The sequence below is a fragment of the Paramormyrops kingsleyae genome, chromosome 14 (genome assembly GCF_048594095.1).
Source record: "Paramormyrops kingsleyae isolate MSU_618 chromosome 14, PKINGS_0.4, whole genome shotgun sequence".
Classification (NCBI taxonomy): domain Eukaryota; kingdom Metazoa; phylum Chordata; class Actinopteri; order Osteoglossiformes; family Mormyridae; genus Paramormyrops; species Paramormyrops kingsleyae.
In genome coordinates this window covers 8,760,071-8,780,886 of record NC_132810.1, presented here as the reverse complement: position 1 = coordinate 8,780,886, position 20,816 = coordinate 8,760,071, and the positions used below count along the sequence as shown (strand labels likewise).

The 20,816-nt window shown below is 45.4% G+C and overlaps 2 protein-coding genes across 2 annotated transcripts; one reads left to right on the top strand and one right to left on the bottom strand.

Moving 5' to 3' along the window:
* Positions 1–9,091: 9,091 nt before the first annotated feature.
* On the bottom strand, positions 9,092–15,164 carry vps18 (VPS18 core subunit of CORVET and HOPS complexes). Its single transcript, XM_023802372.2, has 5 exons — positions 14,764–15,164; positions 14,291–14,432; positions 13,775–13,866; positions 11,553–13,417; positions 9,092–10,730 (listed from the first exon to the last, which is right to left on the bottom strand). Exons 1-5 carry the CDS (start codon positions 14,861–14,863, stop codon positions 10,002–10,004), a joined length of 2,928 nt encoding a protein of 975 aa, XP_023658140.2. The 5' UTR covers positions 14,864–15,164; the 3' UTR covers positions 9,092–10,001.
* Positions 15,165–15,242: 78 nt separating this feature from the next.
* Positions 15,243–18,366, top strand: rhov (ras homolog family member V). Its single transcript, XM_023802373.2, has 4 exons — positions 15,243–15,333; positions 15,639–16,049; positions 16,336–16,394; positions 16,732–18,366. Exons 2-4 carry the CDS (start codon positions 15,851–15,853, stop codon positions 17,173–17,175), a joined length of 702 nt encoding a protein of 233 aa, XP_023658141.1. The 5' UTR covers positions 15,243–15,333; positions 15,639–15,850; the 3' UTR covers positions 17,176–18,366.
* Positions 18,367–20,816: the final 2,450 nt, after the last annotated feature.

Sequence of the window (20,816 nt, the reverse complement as noted above, 5' to 3'; positions counted from 1 at the left end):
ATCTTCCCAGGGGCTCTTTGGCTGGGGAAGCTGACCTGGGAAAAGGCTGTATCCTGGCTGGGAGGAGGTGTCATCCAGAGGGACCGTGGGACACAGCGACCTGCGCCGCTCAGGATCTGTCAAAGCCTGGCATCTCGCTGCTTTATTGTCCTTTTTTTCCTCCCCTGCAACAAAGACGCAGCTTGGAAACATGTGGCCCATTGTAAACGTAATAAATCTTTCAGGGAGGCAGCGGCATAATTCAAATAGTTCATCTGAGGTTCTGTCATGCTACAGACCAGTCATGTTACAGTAGAACTGAAAAAAGGACAACAAATTAGAATGAAAGCCTGCCCAGTCTGCAGGCCATGCATTTTAATGAGGAAGCACCCCAGCTCTCTCCTATTACACAAATTTGAAAGCAGAAGTAATAAAAGCCCACACATTCATGGACTCATGAATATTAATGAGGAGATGTTCCAAATCTAAGAGCCTCAGTTGGATCTCATTGGACAGCTCATTATCCATGATTCCCAGTTGCCAAAAGGGTTTTAGGATCAAGCAGAGCCCAGTGAGATACAAACACTGAGCTGAGGTCCCAAAAATCCCAGTGGGGTTTCTCACTCTGTATGATGGCCCAGCTAAGGTCTGCTTCACCCCGTGCTTTGGATACGCTTGAGACACTGAAACTGTAGAAGGTCCATGGAGATGATTCAATGCCTTTAAAGCATAATTCAAACTAATTCCGCCTGGTTTTCTGATGTCGCCTAGCCTGGCTCAGGCACTTAACGTGAATAGTTCCTGTAAGAAATCTAAATAGACTAAGTGTTTAGACACGTCCATTTGTAAAATGTGCAAAGTAAGAGCATCCTCTTAGATAAATGGATTAATAGTGTAGGTATCTACAAGATCTCTTCAGATATATAGCCGACTCCTACTCAGCACCGAACACATCTGCACCATAAGTCTCCTGCAAATGACATTTCTTTCACGGGCCTCTCCCAGGACTACATACTGACCCTCTAGAAGTACTGATGTGCCAGACCATTAACTGAGAGCTGTAGATGACCTCCATAGTCCAATAGCCTAAAACACAGCAAAAGAAAAAGGACGACGGAGAATATCGTCTCGCCAGCCTTTACAGCACAATAAAGCAGTGGGTTGCCCCAACACGGTAGGATCTGTGTGGCAAAGCACCGCAAGAAAGATAAATATTACATTCATCAGTGAGATGTTTGCCAGCTAAGAGCCCAAAGGTCATAGTGCTTCCAGGTATCTGTGTTTAATAACCTTGATTTTCTTACATTAAAGCCCTTTCTCCTGCTCAGTCATTCTCAAAGCACTAAGCTGTATTTAAACTATTACGAGAGGGTAATTTCTCAAAAGGACTGCTGGTGTTCTTCACGAGCTCATAGAACTGTGAAAAAAATGTAATTTCTCTCGAAGTAAAGGCCATTTATCTCCTTGATAATGGCAAAAGATTTACAAATATGCCCTTCTGTGTGTGAAGGGGCCAGGTGGGGCAGGTCTGAGGTGATTTTGGTATCTGTGAGCGTCTGTGTGTCTCTGTGTCATCACTCCTGGATTAATATAATCCCATCCTCTGGGTGGGGGAACAGTGGGAGACAGGAGACACAAAGGTTGTGGGAAGTGGAGGTGTCCCCAGCAGTGGTAAATCACCATCGTGTGTGTGTGTGTGTGTGTGTGGGTGGATGGGTGGGGGCACATGTACTAACACCCCCAAAACTCTCCAGAGGATGGAGGATTTACACAAAGACCACCATATGGGGACATGTAACCTGAAGTCACCTCAGTGGTGATCCAGGTATCAGCGAGATGCTGTTAGAGTCTAGGATGGATGGGTCAGGATAGTCATTTTAACCAAATAAGAAATGACGTCAGCATACTTTAACCATACATACTACCAAAATTCACTTTTTTCTACCAAGGAGTTTTTATTGATCATTACCTCCCCCACACTGTGGTGTCTTGTTTTAATGTCAATCACTCTTCCTGCGCTGTTCCCTCCCACTTATCCAGCTTTATCTACAGCTCATGCGCTGTAATCTTTTTACACCTCATTAAAAGATTTTCGACTGGACTAGCATATTACTTGAGGTCTGGGCTGGTACTGGCCTCGGGTATGAATGGGGGCCAGACCGAGCCCCCGGACCCAAGACAGCGATGGCCATGCTGCCAGGGCGACCTGGGGGCCCAGTGTGGAAGGTGTTACTAAGGCTGCCTGACCAGTCCGCAGAAATCAGCCAGAAGGGACATTACGCTTGGCCAGTTAGGTGGCTAAGCAGATTACTCCTGCAAATCCCTGTCAGGATACAAATTCTCTAGGACCAAGGACCGAGCCACGCAGGGCACAGAAACGACACAATATCTGGAGAAGGGTGTCTGCATGCTGACCAATGCATTTTCCACGGGCAAAATTAAGTAAAATTGACATAAAAATCCAGGAATTTCAGTTACTTCACAGATAGTCTTTGAGGCCAGAGCAAAAACATTGAATCCTTGAGAATAAATAATCAGAGCTCTGCTGCCACCTACAGGCCAAATTAAGACCAAATGGGGAACCCACAACCTTTTAGTAAAGTAGATATTTATATGAAGGGTTGGCTCAGTCTGAGATTGGGTATGTTTATGTATGGCCAGGGTGTACCCCTGCATGGTACCCTATGCTGTCGAAGATATGCTACAAGTCCCCCCAAAATGCCTGGAAGACGGCTGGTGGCATACTTATTAGTAGTTTTAGAAGACTTAACAATGGAATAGTACAATGGAATGGTATGATAGTTTAAGGGAACAGCAGGGCAGAATACAGCCGTTGACATTAATGATGTGGATTGAATGTCCAACCTCAATGCAGCCGTTGACATTAATGATGTGGCTTGGATGTCCAACCTCACAAATCCTCAACAAAAGCTTTAAAGTCGTGCATTCATTTTTACCACTACCTGATTTAGTGAATGAAGGAGGTCTTTAAAAGGAAAAAAGTTCCCTCCACAGAAGTGGGAGGTTTTGCACGAGTCAAGGTTACTTAGAGTTTGCGTTGCAAATCCAGTGGGATCTCTGTGATATTTGCTGGGGGGCGGACACCAAGGAGGTCATCAGAAGGGGTCCCCAGATATCTTTCTGGGAAGGAGGGGACCAGACAGCAGGTGAAAGAAGGAAAGGGAGCTATAAAGGGCAAACAGGAAGCACCCCTGCAGCACTGATGCATTTCCTGCAGGCCTTGACAGATAAGCGGTGATGTTTTCTAATTTTACATTCACTCTAAACTTATCTCCTCCTTCCTTAGAAACACTTTGGCTGTCAGGGAAAAGCTTTTACCAACCTCCCAGAAACACACGTATCAAACGTTTAGGTGAAATTGACTGAATCACAACTTTGGCAGATAAGCTGGTCTTCAAATTAAGCACATATTTGGTATGTACATTGAGAAAGGTCCAAGAGATATATGATCGCCAAACCTGTGTTTTTTGCAATGCGAAAGGTGTCAATTTGTTTTCTTTTTATGAAATTGGACAATATAATATTTTATTCAGCAAAAAAAAATTCATTTATCAGACTCCATCTTCAAACCTTGATACAGGATAACAGGTTTTTTTCTCTCCTATTGCATGATCCGCCAGTATCGCAATAAAGGATTTGAAAGGTCCCATCGCCTACGTGACACACCTTTCCCAAGCTGGGCTCATTGTCCTGGATCCCATGTGTTCCCTGGGATGTCCAGATCTTTGCACCTTCACCCATGGATATGGTCACGGTCAGTGAGAGGGAACACATAACCCACTTGAAGGTGTTATCAGACATGTTCCGTCACTTAAGATTTAGAATCCTGCATATCTATCCTCACAACAGTTTTTTACCCTCAACTGAAATAACTTAAAAACACAATCATTCTCAAAATGTTCGACCACTATGACCACGGAGACCACAAAGCTCAATGAGTCACCGTGACCTTTGGAACACTCCAGAAAGGTCTTGTTTGCCCCGACGGTGAACAGAAACCAGGGCTCAGAGAGGGACAGCTAATTTAAATCCAATCAGATCGATAAGCACTCTTGGTGAAGGTGGAGATGATTTTTGAAAGGTTCATCAATCTCCTGTCAGCTTGAGAGACCGTGAGCCATCATTTACCCTAGTGATTCAATTAAAAGAACGTATGAAGGTCTTTGGGTCTTGCACCAGGGGGCGACTCGAGCCCCCGTCAGATGTTACTGCCACGTAATTCCAATTGACTGTACTTGACGCAACGATTTTTAATTAGGGCCATGCCTAAGTTGTGATGCTTTGTAAAAACCGTCGAGTTTCTCAAGTGTCAGTTTGTCATTAAGGAAACTCAAGTACCCGTCTGCCCGCTGCCAGCTGGGATTTTAAACATCTGCTGGTTACCTACCAGCATATTTCTCATTGTCTTCCTCACAAACTTAATGCTCAGTTCAAACACGCTGCCGAAAAAACAGAGGGAAAGAAGGAAACCTTGGAAAGAGGGGTTACAAAACCCACAACACATGGGGGAAAAAGGAAGGCATCACGATCCATTAAAACCTGCATCTGATGGGTGTTAGATCTCCACCCATATTCCCAAAGCACTGCATTAATCATCCTGTTTATTTGTAGAACATGTTGTGACCCCATTGATTTCCATCAGTGTCTAACGTTACACTCCAGCTCTCCTGACTTTTCATTACATTATCTGTGACACAGTACCCGGGGCCTGGTTTACAGCATCAGGGGTTCTGCCCGTTAAAAACCAACCCTGGAGCTGCCACCGCAAACCTCGCATCTGTCAGCCAGCCGCCAACGTGAAAGCAGAGCACTTGTGTGCTTGTGATTAGAGCTGAACATCTCCGAGCTACATCTCGACAATCGTTCAGGACAGCCACCGGGTGATGTGGATTCTCGTAGAAACGGTTAAAAAACAGTGAACGGGCCTTTGCTGCCATAAGCCTCTCGACATCCTGGTATAGCTGCTCAGAGTTGTTTTGGAGACACACGCGGGCCGATTGCAGTAAGATATGCAAAACATTTGTGTGAGGTCTGGGCTTCCTGACAGCTCCCTGGGACTTTCCGGGCCAATTTTATCTGATCCATCCCACTGCAAGCTCTAACCCGGCCCGTTTTGGGTCCGTCGGGCCTCTTTCGCATTTGCTGACACAGCTGAGATTGGTGACAAGAGCAAAGAGGCACCAACACACGATTGCGAGACAGAGTCTGAATCACATCCTAGGATCTGAGACGCGGATCACGCCAGATGTCCGTGTCTCATCCTCCTCCGTGTTTTTTTCTTCTCCAGAGGAAGTAAATCATTGTCCTCGTGCAACAGATGGATACCTCCCTGGCCCGCCAAAGCCTGTAAACAGTCCAGCCAGCATGTAAGTAAATAGTGGCCATACCCATTTTGCAACACCATCTACCCACAGCTATGCTAGGAGGAAGCAAACACAGGCCCCTCTGGTCGAGCGGAGCATGGCCATCCCATGTGAAGGCAGAGAAGCTGAGGGCCGAGCGACAAAACTGGCATGTTTTCGTGTGACAGAAACACGAGAGACCTCAGATGATCCCGTTTGCCTGTCAGATTAGGAAGTAACACGGAAGAGAATAATTCCGACGCAGCAGATCGGCTTGGAGTTCGGGCCTAAGTGAGCGGTTAGGGGTGTCGGGTTTTGGTAGCTGCACCTGACAGCTGAGCAGAGAAACCCCTGGCCAACTGCTGACAGTACCACAATGGTACTTAGAGTGGACAAGGACTATTTACAGCTCACAATTGGGCCCGTCGGGAGGAAATGGCAGCCAGGCAGGCAACCCTGACCCACCAAGAGTGGGATGGATGCTGGATGGACAGATGCTGCCACTGGAACAACACTGCCCCCTGGTGGAAGAGGTGAAAACGAACAGCAGAGGTACACACTCTTCCCGGTTGAGGTTCCTCCAAGCCAGCTGCTGTTCTTCTCTCGTGGAGTACTGCAGCTAAGTGTCAGGGCCCACATTTCAAATACTTTTTTTGGAGAAATTAGTTCCTATCAGGTTAATGAGGCATCCAAGCCCCTTGCAACAGAACAAGTTCCATCCTGGTAAGTAGGATTACTCAACCTGCCACGGGACTTTTCTTTTTCTGACATCAGTGACACTTTGAGGAAAAATCAAGAAGTTATCTGGAATAAGGAGATTAAAGGCGTGGCTAAAAGCGTGGTGTAGAAAAGAGGGATTCAGGTTTATGGGGCACTGGAGGACCTTCTGGAACAGGTGGGACCTGTTCAAGCCAAATGGGTTGCATCTGAACCAAAGAGGAACCAGTGTATTGGGTAGGTGTATGTGAAGAGTAGTTGAAGAATGTTTAAATTACGAACTTGGGGGGAGGGAGGTTATTTAAGAATATAGGGGGGAGAGAGAAAAGCCCCAAATAATAATGAAAGTGGGCTCTGTAAAAGGCCTACCCTTTGCTGTCTTAATGGTTGAGTGAGAATGATGAAGAATGGATTTTAGGAACTGTAGCATCTTGGATTGAAAACTGGTTAAGGAAGCAGCAGGTTGTAATTAGAGGATTATATAATTCCTTGGTAAGACCCCACCTACAATATTGTGTGCAGGTTTGGTCACCGTACCTTAAATAGGACATTGCTGCCTCAGAAAGAGTTCAACACAGGGCTACAAGAATGATTCCTGGTCCTAGAGACCAAGAAATCACTCCATGTTTTCACTTCCATTATGAATCTGAGGGTACCAGACAAGCAGCCATTTCCCAGCCAACATGCCCCTTTGGGGCCCGTGTGGGTCCACTGCGGGCAGCCCGCTGTGGGCCCCATTACCGGCGTGAAATGCGGGGCACATTTGGGGCCATTGTGGTCTGCCCACACTAAGCAGAGTGTGCCGCATTGAGGCCCATTGTGGGCCCACAGTATGCCCACACTTTTTGGCCTGCTGGATGCTCCCCTGTGGGCACACTGTGGGGTGTACTGCGGGCACATTGGGCATACTTTGGGCAAACTGTGGGCCTGCTGGGGGAACACTGGGAGGGAGAAAACCTGTGAAGCCACAGTGCTCCAGTGTCCCCGTGGGCATGCTCTGTGGGTCTTTAACAAATAACAAAATTAGGTTGGTCCCATACTGCCAGTATACCACAACATTATTAATGCATATGCAGAATATTTGCACTTATTGAAAGTAGCAGTAATAAACTACAAGTAATATGTTTCAAACACTTACATCTGTTCACAGACAGGTTAAAAGAAAAATTGAAGAAATGAATAATTAAGACTTTACGGCAAAGTCGGATCCGCGTTTTCTGTTACGGCGAGTTACCGCGTTCGAAGCCAGCAAGGATGTCCGTGTTTTATGCAGCCCTCCGAGTATCTCGAGAACCGAAAAAATTCCCCAAAGCCGGACAAAGATTTACGAAAGAAAGTCAGCAAATTATGTCTTAAAAGGTAACAGCACTGTAAGTTAACCTTCTAGTCAATCACATATATTGTAATAGAAACAGGTTTAGAGCGTTTTGCATACATATTTAAACCAAGTATATGTGATTGACTAGAAGGTTAACTTAATTTATTTATTGAGAACGTTTAAAGGCATTTAAACTGTAAAGTTACGCTATGAACCGTCTGTTATGTGCGGCTCCGGAACGGGCTGTCTGCCGTAAAGTGTGGGACCGATCGGCCAGCAACATGGCGGCTTTCCGAGAGCGGAACAGCCGGCACGCATCGGGCACCCACAGTGGTTCGTGCTTTATTATGATTTGTAACTGGTTTATCGATTTTTGCTTCGGCCTTGATTTCAGTCGCTTGTCTCTGTATTTGCTTTTCTTGCGTACCGGCCATTTTGCCTGCGTTCCTGATTTCGAGAAAAGCCTAGCCTTTGGTATGGTGTATAGAGTGACTGGAGTTTTCTTTGTATATTTTGATAGATAGGGAAATAATGAGAGTGATTGTCTTTTGTTTCGTTTTTCTTTTGTAGATAAGTTGGTTTGGGACTAAGTTTGTGCGATAGATTGTTTTGTTGCGTTGGCCTGGGTTACTCTTGAAGTCTGTACATACACTGTGGTGAGCAAACTTGTAAATACACGCTCCATTTATACTACCTGTTTTGTGCACCGTGTTTGTTCTGTCCCCACACCACACATCCACCCATATACCTATTCTGTTACTCCCTAATCCCCTAGACCGAGGCCCGTAACACTGAAGACTAGCCACCAATTATCATCATACGCAGCCAGGACATAACCTCTGATGCTTGCAAAGTCGAGTGATTCTCTAAGTGTGCACTTACACTGGTCCGATTTGCACACCTCACTCGCGTCTGATGAATGCAGGGCATTTATTAGCTATATTTACCTGCCACGTGGGCCTTTGCAGTAGTATGGCAAGTACAGGTGTCTGCAATGACATTAATGAGCCTTACATTAAATTTAATTATCATATTTGTAACCTTAATTAATGTTATTACATACACCTGTGCTTGTTATACTATTTCATGTCAGGGTGGCTGCCATTAAAAAGGTCCATTAGTGACATGAAACCATGTGACGCTACCTTTAAGTCAAGATATCTCAGCAACACTTTATGAAAACCAAATACCAAATGTTCATGACATTATGCTCTAGCTTTAGTAAAAAAAAAAATTGATCAATTTAGAAACATAAGTTTTTTGTTATTGATTTTTAAGTATTTTAATCAGTCATTACATAGTAATTATTCAAATGGGGATGGCATATTATTTGTTCAATCTACAGAGCTGGACAATAGCTTTAAAACAGTATAAGGACCATTTCTGTGCAGCTTACATTACGGTAAATATAACCAGTCAAAATCATAGCCACCCCCCCCCCCCCAAAAAAAAAAAAAGTTGTTCGCTTAAATCTCCCTCAATATTGATCCAAGACTCGCCCAATTTCAGTTTCACGAGCTACTCATGTGACCAAATCAGCATGCCAAGTTTCGTTAAAATCCGTGACGATGAGGTCTGAAAGTGTGATGATTTGACATGGAATGACCCAAAATCAATATTTTTCCCCCACCTCTATTTAAATGTCAAGGTATTTAACTGTAATACTGAGTGAATTGGGATGAAAGGCAACAAGACACCATCATGTGTACACCTCTTGGTAATGAAGATTAATCTGTTTATTCATTTTTGTACAATCTTGCCCGCACTGTGTACTTTATGTTCCTTTGCTGCTGTATGTAACTGAATTTCATCATAGCTTCTCTAAAGCAGATCTATGCAAATACTCTCCTTGCATCAGAGCACAGAAAGCAGGTCCCTACAGTATACAAACAGCACACATCACACAGCCGCCTTCTGTCTCGCACACACGTTTGTATCCCCATCTTTGTGGGGACTCTCCACTATGGGAAACCCCTAATCCCAGCAGTAATAAAATTCAGCATATTTGACATTGTTCATTTTCTGATTGTTTATATTACATTTGTTCCCCACTCCTCCGTCATGTGTTGACTCCTGCTGGATCGTTAATTTGCAGCTAATGAGACACAAAGTTACGGCGGCTGTGGGGAAAGGGTTGCGTTCAGGGCTACAGAGTGACGCGTTCGATTTTCGGTACAAAATTCCAATTTACAAGATTTATTCAATATATCACGACCTAGCTGCAGCAACGCCAAAAGAATTTAAAACGTGACGTCACACTCAGACGAAAGAAATGTACAGTGCACACTTATAACAGGAAATATTTTTAGTGAAAGTTTTCTTCCAAAGGCAAACTTTATACATGAAACACCTCAAACACCATTTTTCTAGGGAGGGGGTGTTGAGGTGCTCTTACATACAGAAAACAAGATCCGATCTTTCTCCACTTGCAGAATTTAATGGCGTTTTCTCAGCCAGGGAGCAGGCAGCTACAAGCACAGCGTGACAGTGCGACATGGGGCTAGCCATTGCTCTATATGATGGCGGTTCGCTGTCGCAGAGTTGGGTGGGGCAGCAGGTCGTCTTGCGGGGGCGGGGAGCTTTGGTACCGACAACTCCGGTTTGTCTCCGGCACGTGCTTCCCATCACAGCCAGCTGGACATCTCCTCGTCATACTTCTGTGGGTCGATGAAGGGCTTGTCGATGGACTTGATCATCAATTCGCCACAATACACGCACTCGGCGGCTACGATGTCATCGATGTCTGACTTGATCTGCTCGCGGCTCAGCTGCTCCTTGCCCGGCGTCGCCGTGTCCTCCTCCCGGATGCGGTGCCGGGCCTTACTGGGTTGGCTGGCCGCCGCCAACTTCTTCTGCAGCTCATCCAGCTTGGCCTGCTTGTAGGAGGACAGGTGGGGCGTCACCTCCTGGAAGAGGCAGTCGTAGTGGAACATGTGGCCACACAGGAAGAGATAGAAGGGCCGGTTGAGCAAGGGGAAGTCGCAGGTGGCACACTTCTCCTGGGACTCCACCACGCCGTACTTGTTCCTCATCTGCTGGATGTCCTCCCGGATGCGGCGGGCACTCTCAGTGGCCTCCTCCATCTCCTGCTTCAGCTCGTCGATGTGCTTGTTGTACTCCTCCAGGGAGCTGCAGATGGCCTCCTTGAAGTGGTCGATGGTGACGAAGTCTGGGAAGAAGGGCAGGATGTCTTCGATCTTCAGCAGGTTGCAGCTGGACAGGCAGTTCATAGCCTTCTTCACGTCCTTCTCCTCCTGCACCACGTGCCGTGCGATCTTCAGCCACAGCTTCTTCCTCAGCTCCTCATCATCCTCGGGCAGGTCTGCACAGGATTTTGCCAGGTCCACATCGACCTGAGTGCCAGAGCAGACAAGAACAATTCAGCATCAGCAAGATGCATTAGTTTGCTTTCAAAACACTTAAACACTTTAATAACAATGGTGATGAAGCAGTCATGATTATGTAACATTGTTTCTCTATTGCCCATGGGCGAATGACAAATAAGGGTTTCACAAAATGAAAAACGTCAGGTGGTGCAACCAAAAAATATTTCACAATTATTTTTTCCCTAATCAAACCTTCGCAAAGTAACCATTCAAGTGTGTACAATGCATCAGGCATTAATTCATATTTCTCTTTCACATTTATTTGTGGTCATATTAATCGCAGTTGCACTACCTGCCTTTTCAAGCTCATTTCAAATTAAACAGATGACTGCTTGGACACATGAACATATTTTTGTCCTTGATATTCAAAATTCAGTTAAAAGAATAAAGAGTTTTGTCATATTACAATATTTTCATGGTTTTCCATGGGTTGTTCCATATGACCTAGAAATTAGTGAAAATGGTCGTTTTTGTCAATATTTGAATTAGATCCACCAACTTTTTCATTGTGCCCTGAAGATAATGATGTCTTTATGATGTAACATCTGGTCCACTGTTTTCTAAAATAAGTTAAATTTTCCTTTAAATTACCTTTTTCTGGTTAAGCCAGCTGACATTTGAGGTAATGTATTTTTGCAGACAAATGTTTATCATTTTACTTGCTTTAAAACTTTGGTGTTCTGTAACTTTTAAATGTTTAAATGTTTCAAACACAGGATTATGGCCATTTTTTTTGACTACGAGGTCATAAGACATGGCCCCTAGTGGCCAAGGAATGCTGGTACGCACCTGCAGAGCCAGGTCGACAGCCTCCTCATACAGCTCCATTATCTTGTACACCAGGACGCATGCCTGGTGGTGCCCATGCTCGGCGCACAGTCGCAGTGCATACTTGAGGTCGTAGTGGATGTCCGTGGCGTGAATGCCAGCCTGCTCCAGGTACCACAGGAGCGAGTCTGGCCTGTACTTCGCATAGAGGGACAGGAGATAATTGTGGATGGCTTCATCCGTCACCGTCAGCTCATAGACACAGAACTCCATGTATCGGATGGTCTCGTTGATCTGCTGGGTGCTGCCAATCTGACTGTAGTTGACCAGAGCGGGGATGAGCTTTTTAGCATCCAGCTTCTTGCCCATGCTGATCCAAGCTTCCACCACCCGCGTGGGTATATGCTGCATGAGGACGGGGGAGAACTTGTAGAAAAGCTTCACGTCGCAGTGCTTAGATAGCACCTCCAGGGCGGCGCCGTAGTCATCGTGCTGGCAGTGGTGAGAGATGACCCTCTCGTAGTCCTGCATGATGACGGCGAAGTAGACCATATCGTCCACATTTCCGTGGCTGGCCAGCAAATCGTAGATGGTGCTGCGGTTGTTGTACAAACAGTCCTTGTATTTGGGGTTGGCAATGAAGCTGCGGAACTCGCTGCGTGTCTCCATGGCTACGCTCTTCTTGGAGTCGTCTGCCTCCAGAACGCCCAGCCGATTCAGGTAGAGCTCCGTCAGCCAGGTGACCAGCAAGGTGACCTGAGTCTTCTCGGCAGGCTTGAGGCTGCCCAGTTTCTTCAGCAGGAACTCTTTCAGAGCCTCCTCTTGACGCGCCTCTATGAACTTCAGTGCAATCTCCTCAAAGTAATTCTGGGTCAGGGCATAGCACTTGGCGCTCTCTACATATCGCTTGTTTTGGAAGCAGTGCTCGGCCTCTTTGGCCAGAACGATGTCCAGGCACTCCGGCCGGTCCCGGCAGTACTCCTTAGCCAGGTCAAACTTCTCCATGCTCATGTACATCTGCCAGACGTCCCGCGCCTCCCTCTGGATGTGGTAGCGGAAGACGGCTTTCTCCGTGTAGATCCACACAAGCCCATAGACCGGGTCCTTCAGCATCTTTTTCAAGGCGCCAAATTTCTCTGGGAAGACGTCCTCATAGACCACCTGGCCGTTCAGGGTGCACACCGCCTTTACACGGTCGGAGAAGAGGAGCAGGAAGTGGAACTGTGTCAGGACGATGGAGAGAGGCTTCACTGTGTGCACGTTGTCCACGTACTCCCACACCTGGACATCGCTCAGGAGCGAGTCGGGCCGGACATAATCCAGCTGGCCATACAGGACTCCATTACCCATCATCCAGGCAAAGGCCTTGGGGCAGGAGCGGAGCTTTGAGGTGTAAAAGGCGATCTCACTATAGCCCATGTTCACCGGAAACTCCTGGAAGCTGGGCAGGAGGTCCTGGTTCTGACTGAAGATGGAGCTGAATCCCTGCTGCTCTGAGCCATCCGCCACCTTCCCCACAAACTGGAAGAGGCGCTTCCGTGTCGTGGCGATGATGAAGTACTTGGACTCGAGGCCCCGCTCCACCTCCAGGCAGCAGACGGGCGCAGGGTCGCCATCTTCCTCCAGAGAGTGGACCTGCCTGAAGTACTGGTCCGGGTTAGTGTTGAACAGGCTGCCCTCTGAGGCAGAGATCTCGGCCTCGAAGATCAGACCCTGACTCGTCCCCACCAGCACGGGGCCCGTGTTGCTCTCCGTACCCAAGAGCTTGTTCCAGCCCACGCTCTCGATCATGTGTCCCTTCCACCGAGAGAGGCTGCGCACTTTCTGGGTGTTCCTGTTCAGGTACAGGCACTCGTTTGTGGTTAGGCTGATCACCAGATGGGAACCTGCAGGATGGAACCAGTAAGATTATGCACATAACTGTACCAGACAGCAGGGACCCAGGTACAGTCTCCTATTATACAGTAGTAAGTATGTAAGATAACAGCGTACCATCAGCTATAAAATCAGCACAACCCCCAACCACAAAAAATGCTAATCCACACCACACTTAAATGTCTTTAATCTGGCCCAGAAATGCAGCCAGAGTCTGGACTTCCTTGCGACAATGGCAGCACATTCCTGTGAAATTCTTGCGACAATCCAATCAGAGATATATGTAACAGATAATGGGCTGTGCACTTAAATGTACAGTAAAAGAACCCCCTCCACATCATCCTCTGACAAAAGTTAGCACAGCTTACCCGTGGGATCCAGGAAAAGTTTATAAATGCTGCTTTGATCTTTTCTACCCAATTCAATCTGATTGGGTTGGTCAGGTTTTCCCAGGTCGATCCTGCATCAGGAAAAATATATACTTTATTTACACTGCATCCAAAGCACTTGTTGCTTTCACATTTGTTCATTTTAAAACAAATTCAGTAAGGTTGCACAACTTAGATAGTAGTAGTAAACTGGTACAAAAACAGTTCCTTGTTTTGCATCACTGACGGTTAGGCTGTCAAAGAATGAATTCCAACTTCCGTCTTTAAAATACACATTTCAGGAAATAAATGTATAACTTATGTGCATTTATCCAGAAAATCCCATCATTCAAAAACTGACTAATTTGCAGTGCACCGTAAAATCTGAGTTAATCAAATCAGCTAAGGCAGTTTTAATCAAAAAGGTTTAAAGTTTCGGGTAATGGGGGTTTGCTGCATTCTAATTCAATTCAATCCCATCCTTTTGTCTGGTGGTTTTAACCCTTGCCAGCCTACCTTAACAGCGTATCCTTCCCCAGACTCATACATAGCTGATTGTTGCACACCACAAAGTAGTTAATCTTTTCGGGAGGTGAAAAGTCGATCCTTTGTTTGTGGAAAATCGGCTTCTCTTCCTCCAGCCGCACATTGACAAACCCTGCAGGAAAAATCCGCAAATTATTCCTCACTTCATCCTCAGACATCGTAAACCTATGCGACTTTCCTTCGTATCTCGGCGAGGAAAGCGCCCGGTAAATAAGAGATAAGGGCTGTCTCGTCCTCGTCAGCTGACAGTAGAAATGCTAGGATGGATAGCGGAAGCTTGCGACGTACGATGATCGCAGTTACAAAACGAGTTTACTTGCATTTTGCGGTACACGCATCCTCACATTATCCAGTAAACGTGTCAGATGATTAAGCGAATTTATACAAAAGAACCCCAATTGAGTAGCGATGATGTACCTCCATTCTGCAGGCCTTAAGCTTACCTGAATGAGTTATCCCAATGTTTGAGGCAGAAATTCTATTCTGATGACCCGGGCGACTCATATTTTGCGAGTCTTCATACTCGTCCAGTATCGAAGCCATATATGCAGTCGCTAGGGTTTTTTAGCAGGGGGAAATGAAACTGCACACCAGTGCGTCAGAAAAGAGCTCCACAGCCAGCTAGCTGTGTAAGGAGAAGCCAGATATCTATAACTCGAGATCTGAAATTAACTGGTGTCGCAAGTACGGCAGAAAAAAAAATAAAAAATACATAGACCCAGAAGTCACCAAATAAAATACGTATCTGACAAATAAGCGTTTATCTACATGGTTCTAGGGTTTGACAGAATTCGCACAAAGTGACAAGGAAAGGAGGGTCATGTGATCTGCGATCACGTGGTTCACGACCACGTGACGGTGTTACAAGAAAAGGGAGAAAAACAAGCCATTGCGTCCGTCTGGCGCAAGGTGGAGCCATCTACCAGTTATTAATGACACCGATAATCTCACAACATGAAGAGTCAGATTGCGCACTCGGTGTGGTTAATCTACATGAATAAATACAAAATGAGGTAAACTTTTCATTTATGTATTAATTATACTAGCATAATTATTGGACATTTATTACTTTATTTTTATTCGAAGACGGACAGATTGTCCAGTGAAGCTTTGTCTGTCTGTGTCACTTCACTAAGGATGTGTTAGTTCTGTTAGTAGTACATTTTTGGTGGTTTAATATCGTAAAGGATTATCACGTAACAGATCAACACAATTTTTAAACTGTGGTTAAATAATAATGTACGCTCAAATGTCTGATAAAACGATCGGTATAAGTCTTATCTACACTGGCAAGGGTTTTTTTACTTTCTTTTGGAAGGATTTGTGTGCGTGACTTAACTGGGCACGCAGAGGAGTGGCCATGCAAATACAACCTGTTAGGACAGTTGGTACTAAAGCGAGAGCTGAGCAATGACAAGCTCACTGTTAGTCTTGGAGGTGATGAGAGCACCGTGCCGCCCGCTGTCCCGAGCTGTCTGCACTGTGCTGAACCCCGTGCGGCCACTGACCCCCGGATCTACCCGCTGAAGAATGCCCCCTCAAATGGACTACCACTGCGATCAGAGACGGGTCCCGTCAGTGTGCATGCATCAAGAAAATAATGAGGAGCCGGCTATCAGCTGCATGCTGGTGGGAGACGGTGCCGTGGGCAAAACCAGCATGATCGTCAGTTATACTTCCAATGGATACCCTATGGAATACCAGCAGACTGCGTTTGACGTCTTTTCCGGTATCTTGATTACTTTTTAAAATATAATCTGAGCAGCCTTTCTTTTGTTTGGAAAAGCTAATAGCTATATAGCAGATTACAATAGGTGGCATTAAACACGCGGTTATACTTTGCTTTCGCGGTATATTTTGAAACTTTGTTGCAACCTTAAAGCAATGTACGAAGAAATAGGGAGCAATCCCAAATTTTATCGTTGTATGTGTAAATGCGCAAAATAAATATGTAGAAGGAACAAAATCGAAATATTTATGTTTTAACGCATTTTTTGTGTATTTTTCTGCAATAGGGCAGGTTCAAGTTGATGGGACACCAGTACGAATTCAGCTGATGGACACTGCCGGACAGGTACGAATACTTCTCGACGTAATGGGGACTTAATCGACTTTTACCTCCCACACTCAAGTCCACCCATTATCGCGTCCTCCGTGTATTTTGATTTCTTGTGATTTCGCAATGGCTTTTGCAGAAGTTATCCCTTGTGTTTAACATAACGCAAGACACCATGACTTATATTTAAAAAAATGTAGTTTTTTAAATCTCCATGTGACGTATTTCTATGATTAACTTGTTGCTTGCCCTTGTGAATACCATCTTGGAGTGAAGTTGCATTTTTTGACTTTTGATCTTTATTACAATACTGGCACATTTTAACCCTGTTACTAAAGTGGCTTCTGATCTCTAGGAGGAGTTTGACGGCTTCCGCTCACTGTGCTATGCTCACACGGACGTCTTCATCCTCTGCTTCAGCGTTGTCAACCCTACATCCTTCCAGAACATCACAAAGAAGTGGGTTCCGGAGATCCGGGCCTGTAACCCAGCCTCGCCAATCATCCTTGTGGGGACACAGACCGACCTCCGACATGATGTTAATGTCCTCATCAACCTGGACCGCTTTAAAGTCAAGCCAATCCTATCTTCTCGGGCTCGGTGCGTGGCCGAGAAGATCCGAGCCCAGGACTATATTGAGTGCTCGGCGTTGACTCAGAAGAACTTGAAAGAGGCTTTTGACACGGCCATCTTTGCTGCCATCAAGCACAAGGCCCGTAAAGCCAAAAAACTGAAGATGTCTGACCGAACAAAGACATACTCTAAGTGTGGCTGGAAAAAGTTCTTCTGTTTCGTCTGATGGCCCAGCAGTACTTCAAATCACCAAGGACTAATTTATTAATTTATTCAAGGCAGAAAGCCTGACCCATTGAAACTGACAAGCTTTCCTTTGTTTATAAACACCTCAGTGAAGGACAGTTTGGATCCGGGGAACCAGTCCGAGCCGAGTGGTCGCGTGGAGTTTTTGGTGGATTTCAGTTAAGAACCAAAAAAAAAGTGTTAGGGTGAAATGGAAATGGAATTCAGAGCACAAACCAAAACGGGAGAAGCAAAGGGGAGCAGATTTAAATACAAAGGGCACCTGAAAATCTAACACGGTTTTGGATTTGACTAGACTCCCCCCCCCCAGTGGATATGGGAAGAGCCCGCCAGTTTTGAATCCGCACCAATCCCGCCGCCGTCTTCTCTGAGCTGGCGGTTGGCAGAGAGGAGAGAGTCGCGGGACCCTGGGGGCCACTGGCCTTTTCAGAGTCCGCTGTCCTGCTGGGCCTCTGTCTTTCATATGCTAAACTTAAAGTCACGGCATCGCAGTAGGTGTCGGTTACAGTGTCTGTCTGCCTGGCCGCCCCGTTAACTGGCGACGGGCCCCACATTGTCCCCTCGACATTGTATTCATGAACTGAATCCACTACAAGGGTACTTATTTGCAATGCACATTTCAATGGCTCCGGGCCAAGCCGGGAAGGAGGACTGATCATCTTCCGCACCCAGGCCTTAGCAAGCACCTTGGGCAGGGATTTCAAAAGTTTGATATCCGCTCATAATGTGGTCCTGGATCGTTAGGGCAACTGGCACACTAATCAGCGTCCAGAAACCCAGGGGGAACAGTTTTGATTTTTTTCCTTTTGGTTTTAAGCTGCAGGCTGTTTTTCTCTAATGTTTATTGAAATCTTCACCTTGGAAGGAATCATATCACAGCAGCCATTTTGAACTCTTTGTAGGAATTCGTACAAATGTATGAATGTAAACATTGCATTGATGCTTCTTGTGGAAGCTTTTTGTTTTTATGTTGTTTTTTTTGACAAGCGGTACTGTTTGTTTAACAGTTCGATCAGCTTTTTGATGACTACTGATCCTACCATCTCTGTTTCCTAATACTTCAGTCGGCAATTAGACACGCCATTTTTTTCCAGAGTTTGTTTTGAATAAGTGAAATCTTGGCGTGTGAATGTTACATGAAATGCTGGCAAATAAATTACGATGAAATGCACCTAAGTCTCCGTGTTGTTCTATTAGTAAATGTGGGTCCCGCCTGATGCCTCGCGTGAGCATGGAGGCATGTATTGAGCACCTTTGCATCTCCATGTTGACGTCCTGCCAAGAGCCTTGTTGTGGTTGCTCCTTCACTGAAGGAGGAGTGATCACAGTGAAGAGGAAGCCGTAGCAGGAGGAAACTGGCTGATTTTTCTTTCCCCTCCTTGCTCCCTGTGGTAGTTTCGGCACTAATTAGTTCAATTTTCCAGACTTTCACCAAGTTGTACCGTTGGCTGTTTTCCCCAAAGCAATTCAGTTTTTATTACCCTTCCTCAGGGGTACAAAAGTGGGAAATCTATACGATAGGGCTATGCCTTTAATCACTGCGCCATCTACTGGCCACACTAACTGCCCTACAGTGTCACCATTGTGAGAATGTTCACTTCTGGACAAAAGAAAATGGGTTAAGCCCTAAATTGCCTGGTCGGAGTCCAGATTTGAACCCTATAAAGGATATCTGGTCTCACATTAAACACTAACTAGGAAATGATTTTCAAGTACTTGTCAAGTGCTTGATGTTATTAGCATGTAGTGGAAAAACATTGACTGTCCGCAAGTTTGCCACAAGACATAAACATTTATAACACATCAAAGGGAAAAGTTGAGTTACTTTCTGTTTGTTTAATTCTAGCTAATGTTCTGACAAAGTATTTGCTGTTGACCATTAAAAGCTTTGTTTTGCAATTTCAGGTTTGGCCAATTTTTTTTTGTACAGGAACAGCAGGTAGATATATGGCTCAGGATGAAGGTTTCCGACCATTGTTACCTGAGGTGAACCAGTTCCCCTCAGAAGCACCGTTGTAATTTGAGTACATACACAAATTACCACCAACCGCTACACTGTAATACCAAACCATACATAGGGGTAAAGTTATACCTGCTGTTTGTTAATCCTGGTTATTCTACAAAATAACAGCACCCGATCCTCCAATTTACATCCCATAAAGCTCAGTATTTTCATTTCCATATAAAACTGACCCACAGACAGTCCACGTTTTAGTCAGAAATATGGACTGTCTGGTGGGGAGCTTGGAGGGAGCAAAAATGTGAACTGGCTGTGGGTCCCCTAGGACTGGATTGGGAAACACTGCCCCAGACCAGTGACAGAAGATCTTAATCACATCCGGCAATGTTGATAGAGAAGTCTTTTTTTGAATGACCTCATTTTTTAAACATATAAGCAGGAAGAAAGGTGAGTCACTGTCTATAATGGGCATGCCGCTGTGGTCTAGCCCAGGTGAATGGGGATGGACACAGGAGCATAGGTCCTGTTAGCTATTTGCTGGCTGTTCCATATGCCCCCCCTCCTCATTCCAGCCCACCCCCCCCCACACACACAGCTGCATCTCTGATGACACTGTGAAAAAAGACCCCCTGCAGTGAGGTATACCTACCTTCAGTTGCCTAGGCAACCCTGGCTGGAATCCACCAGTGACAAAACTGAGGTTTGAGAGGAGCCCCCCCACCCTGAGACTGCCCATACCTCCACTTCACTTACTTCCCCACTTCCTAGAAGTAACTCACAATCATGTGAATGTCATCTCATTTGACGATTAATTTATTGAAGCTGCAAGGCAGAGTGGTCACCTCTTTCAAACTAACTTTCTCAATGACGATTAATTCTAAAAGAGAACACCCGCCGCCTCTTTCCTGTTTCTTATCTCCAGTTTCCCCAGAATTATGAAATTGTAATAAATATCGGCCAAGTGTAAGAAATTTCCTGTATGAAAGCCACAGATCCAACATATCAACTAACTAGATTTGAAAAATTCTCATTTTATTCTATGGAGAATAAAACGCTTAACATTGACCATTGTTGCTAGTCAAGGTTTTGGGTCACATTATTAAAAGGCACTTAGCTCTCCATGGGTCATTTGAATGCAAACCACAGGATATCAAAGTATACCATCAAAGACAAGGCTTCACCAGAAGAAGGTTCTTTACTTGGAAGGATAAACACACTGGCTGTGTGCTTTCTGCAACGTGTCTTGGCAGGTAAAGTGTGAGGTATACAGTGTGACTGGCCAGAGTCACCTCGCTCCCAGGTACCGCATCAAACCTGCATCAGGGACTACATGCAATCTGATATGCAACTGACAAGCTTTCGTAATGCCCTGGGTTAACATCAGCATGGCACTTTAAAGTTAGATGCATTGTATTCTGTTGTCAATGGGAAGATTTTCCTGACCTTTTCTGGAGCTTATTCAGTATTGGTTTTGTAATTTAAAAGTTAAAGTCCAGATTGAGTGAAGTGGGCGGCAGTGTGTGATTGGATGGTCACCAGTTCAAATCCCAGTAATAGGCAGAGTGATTTCACTGCCAATTGCTCCAGCAATTCTTTGACCCTGTTTTCTCAAAAATGCATGTTACTTTGGATAAAAGCATCTGATAAATAAATAAAATGTA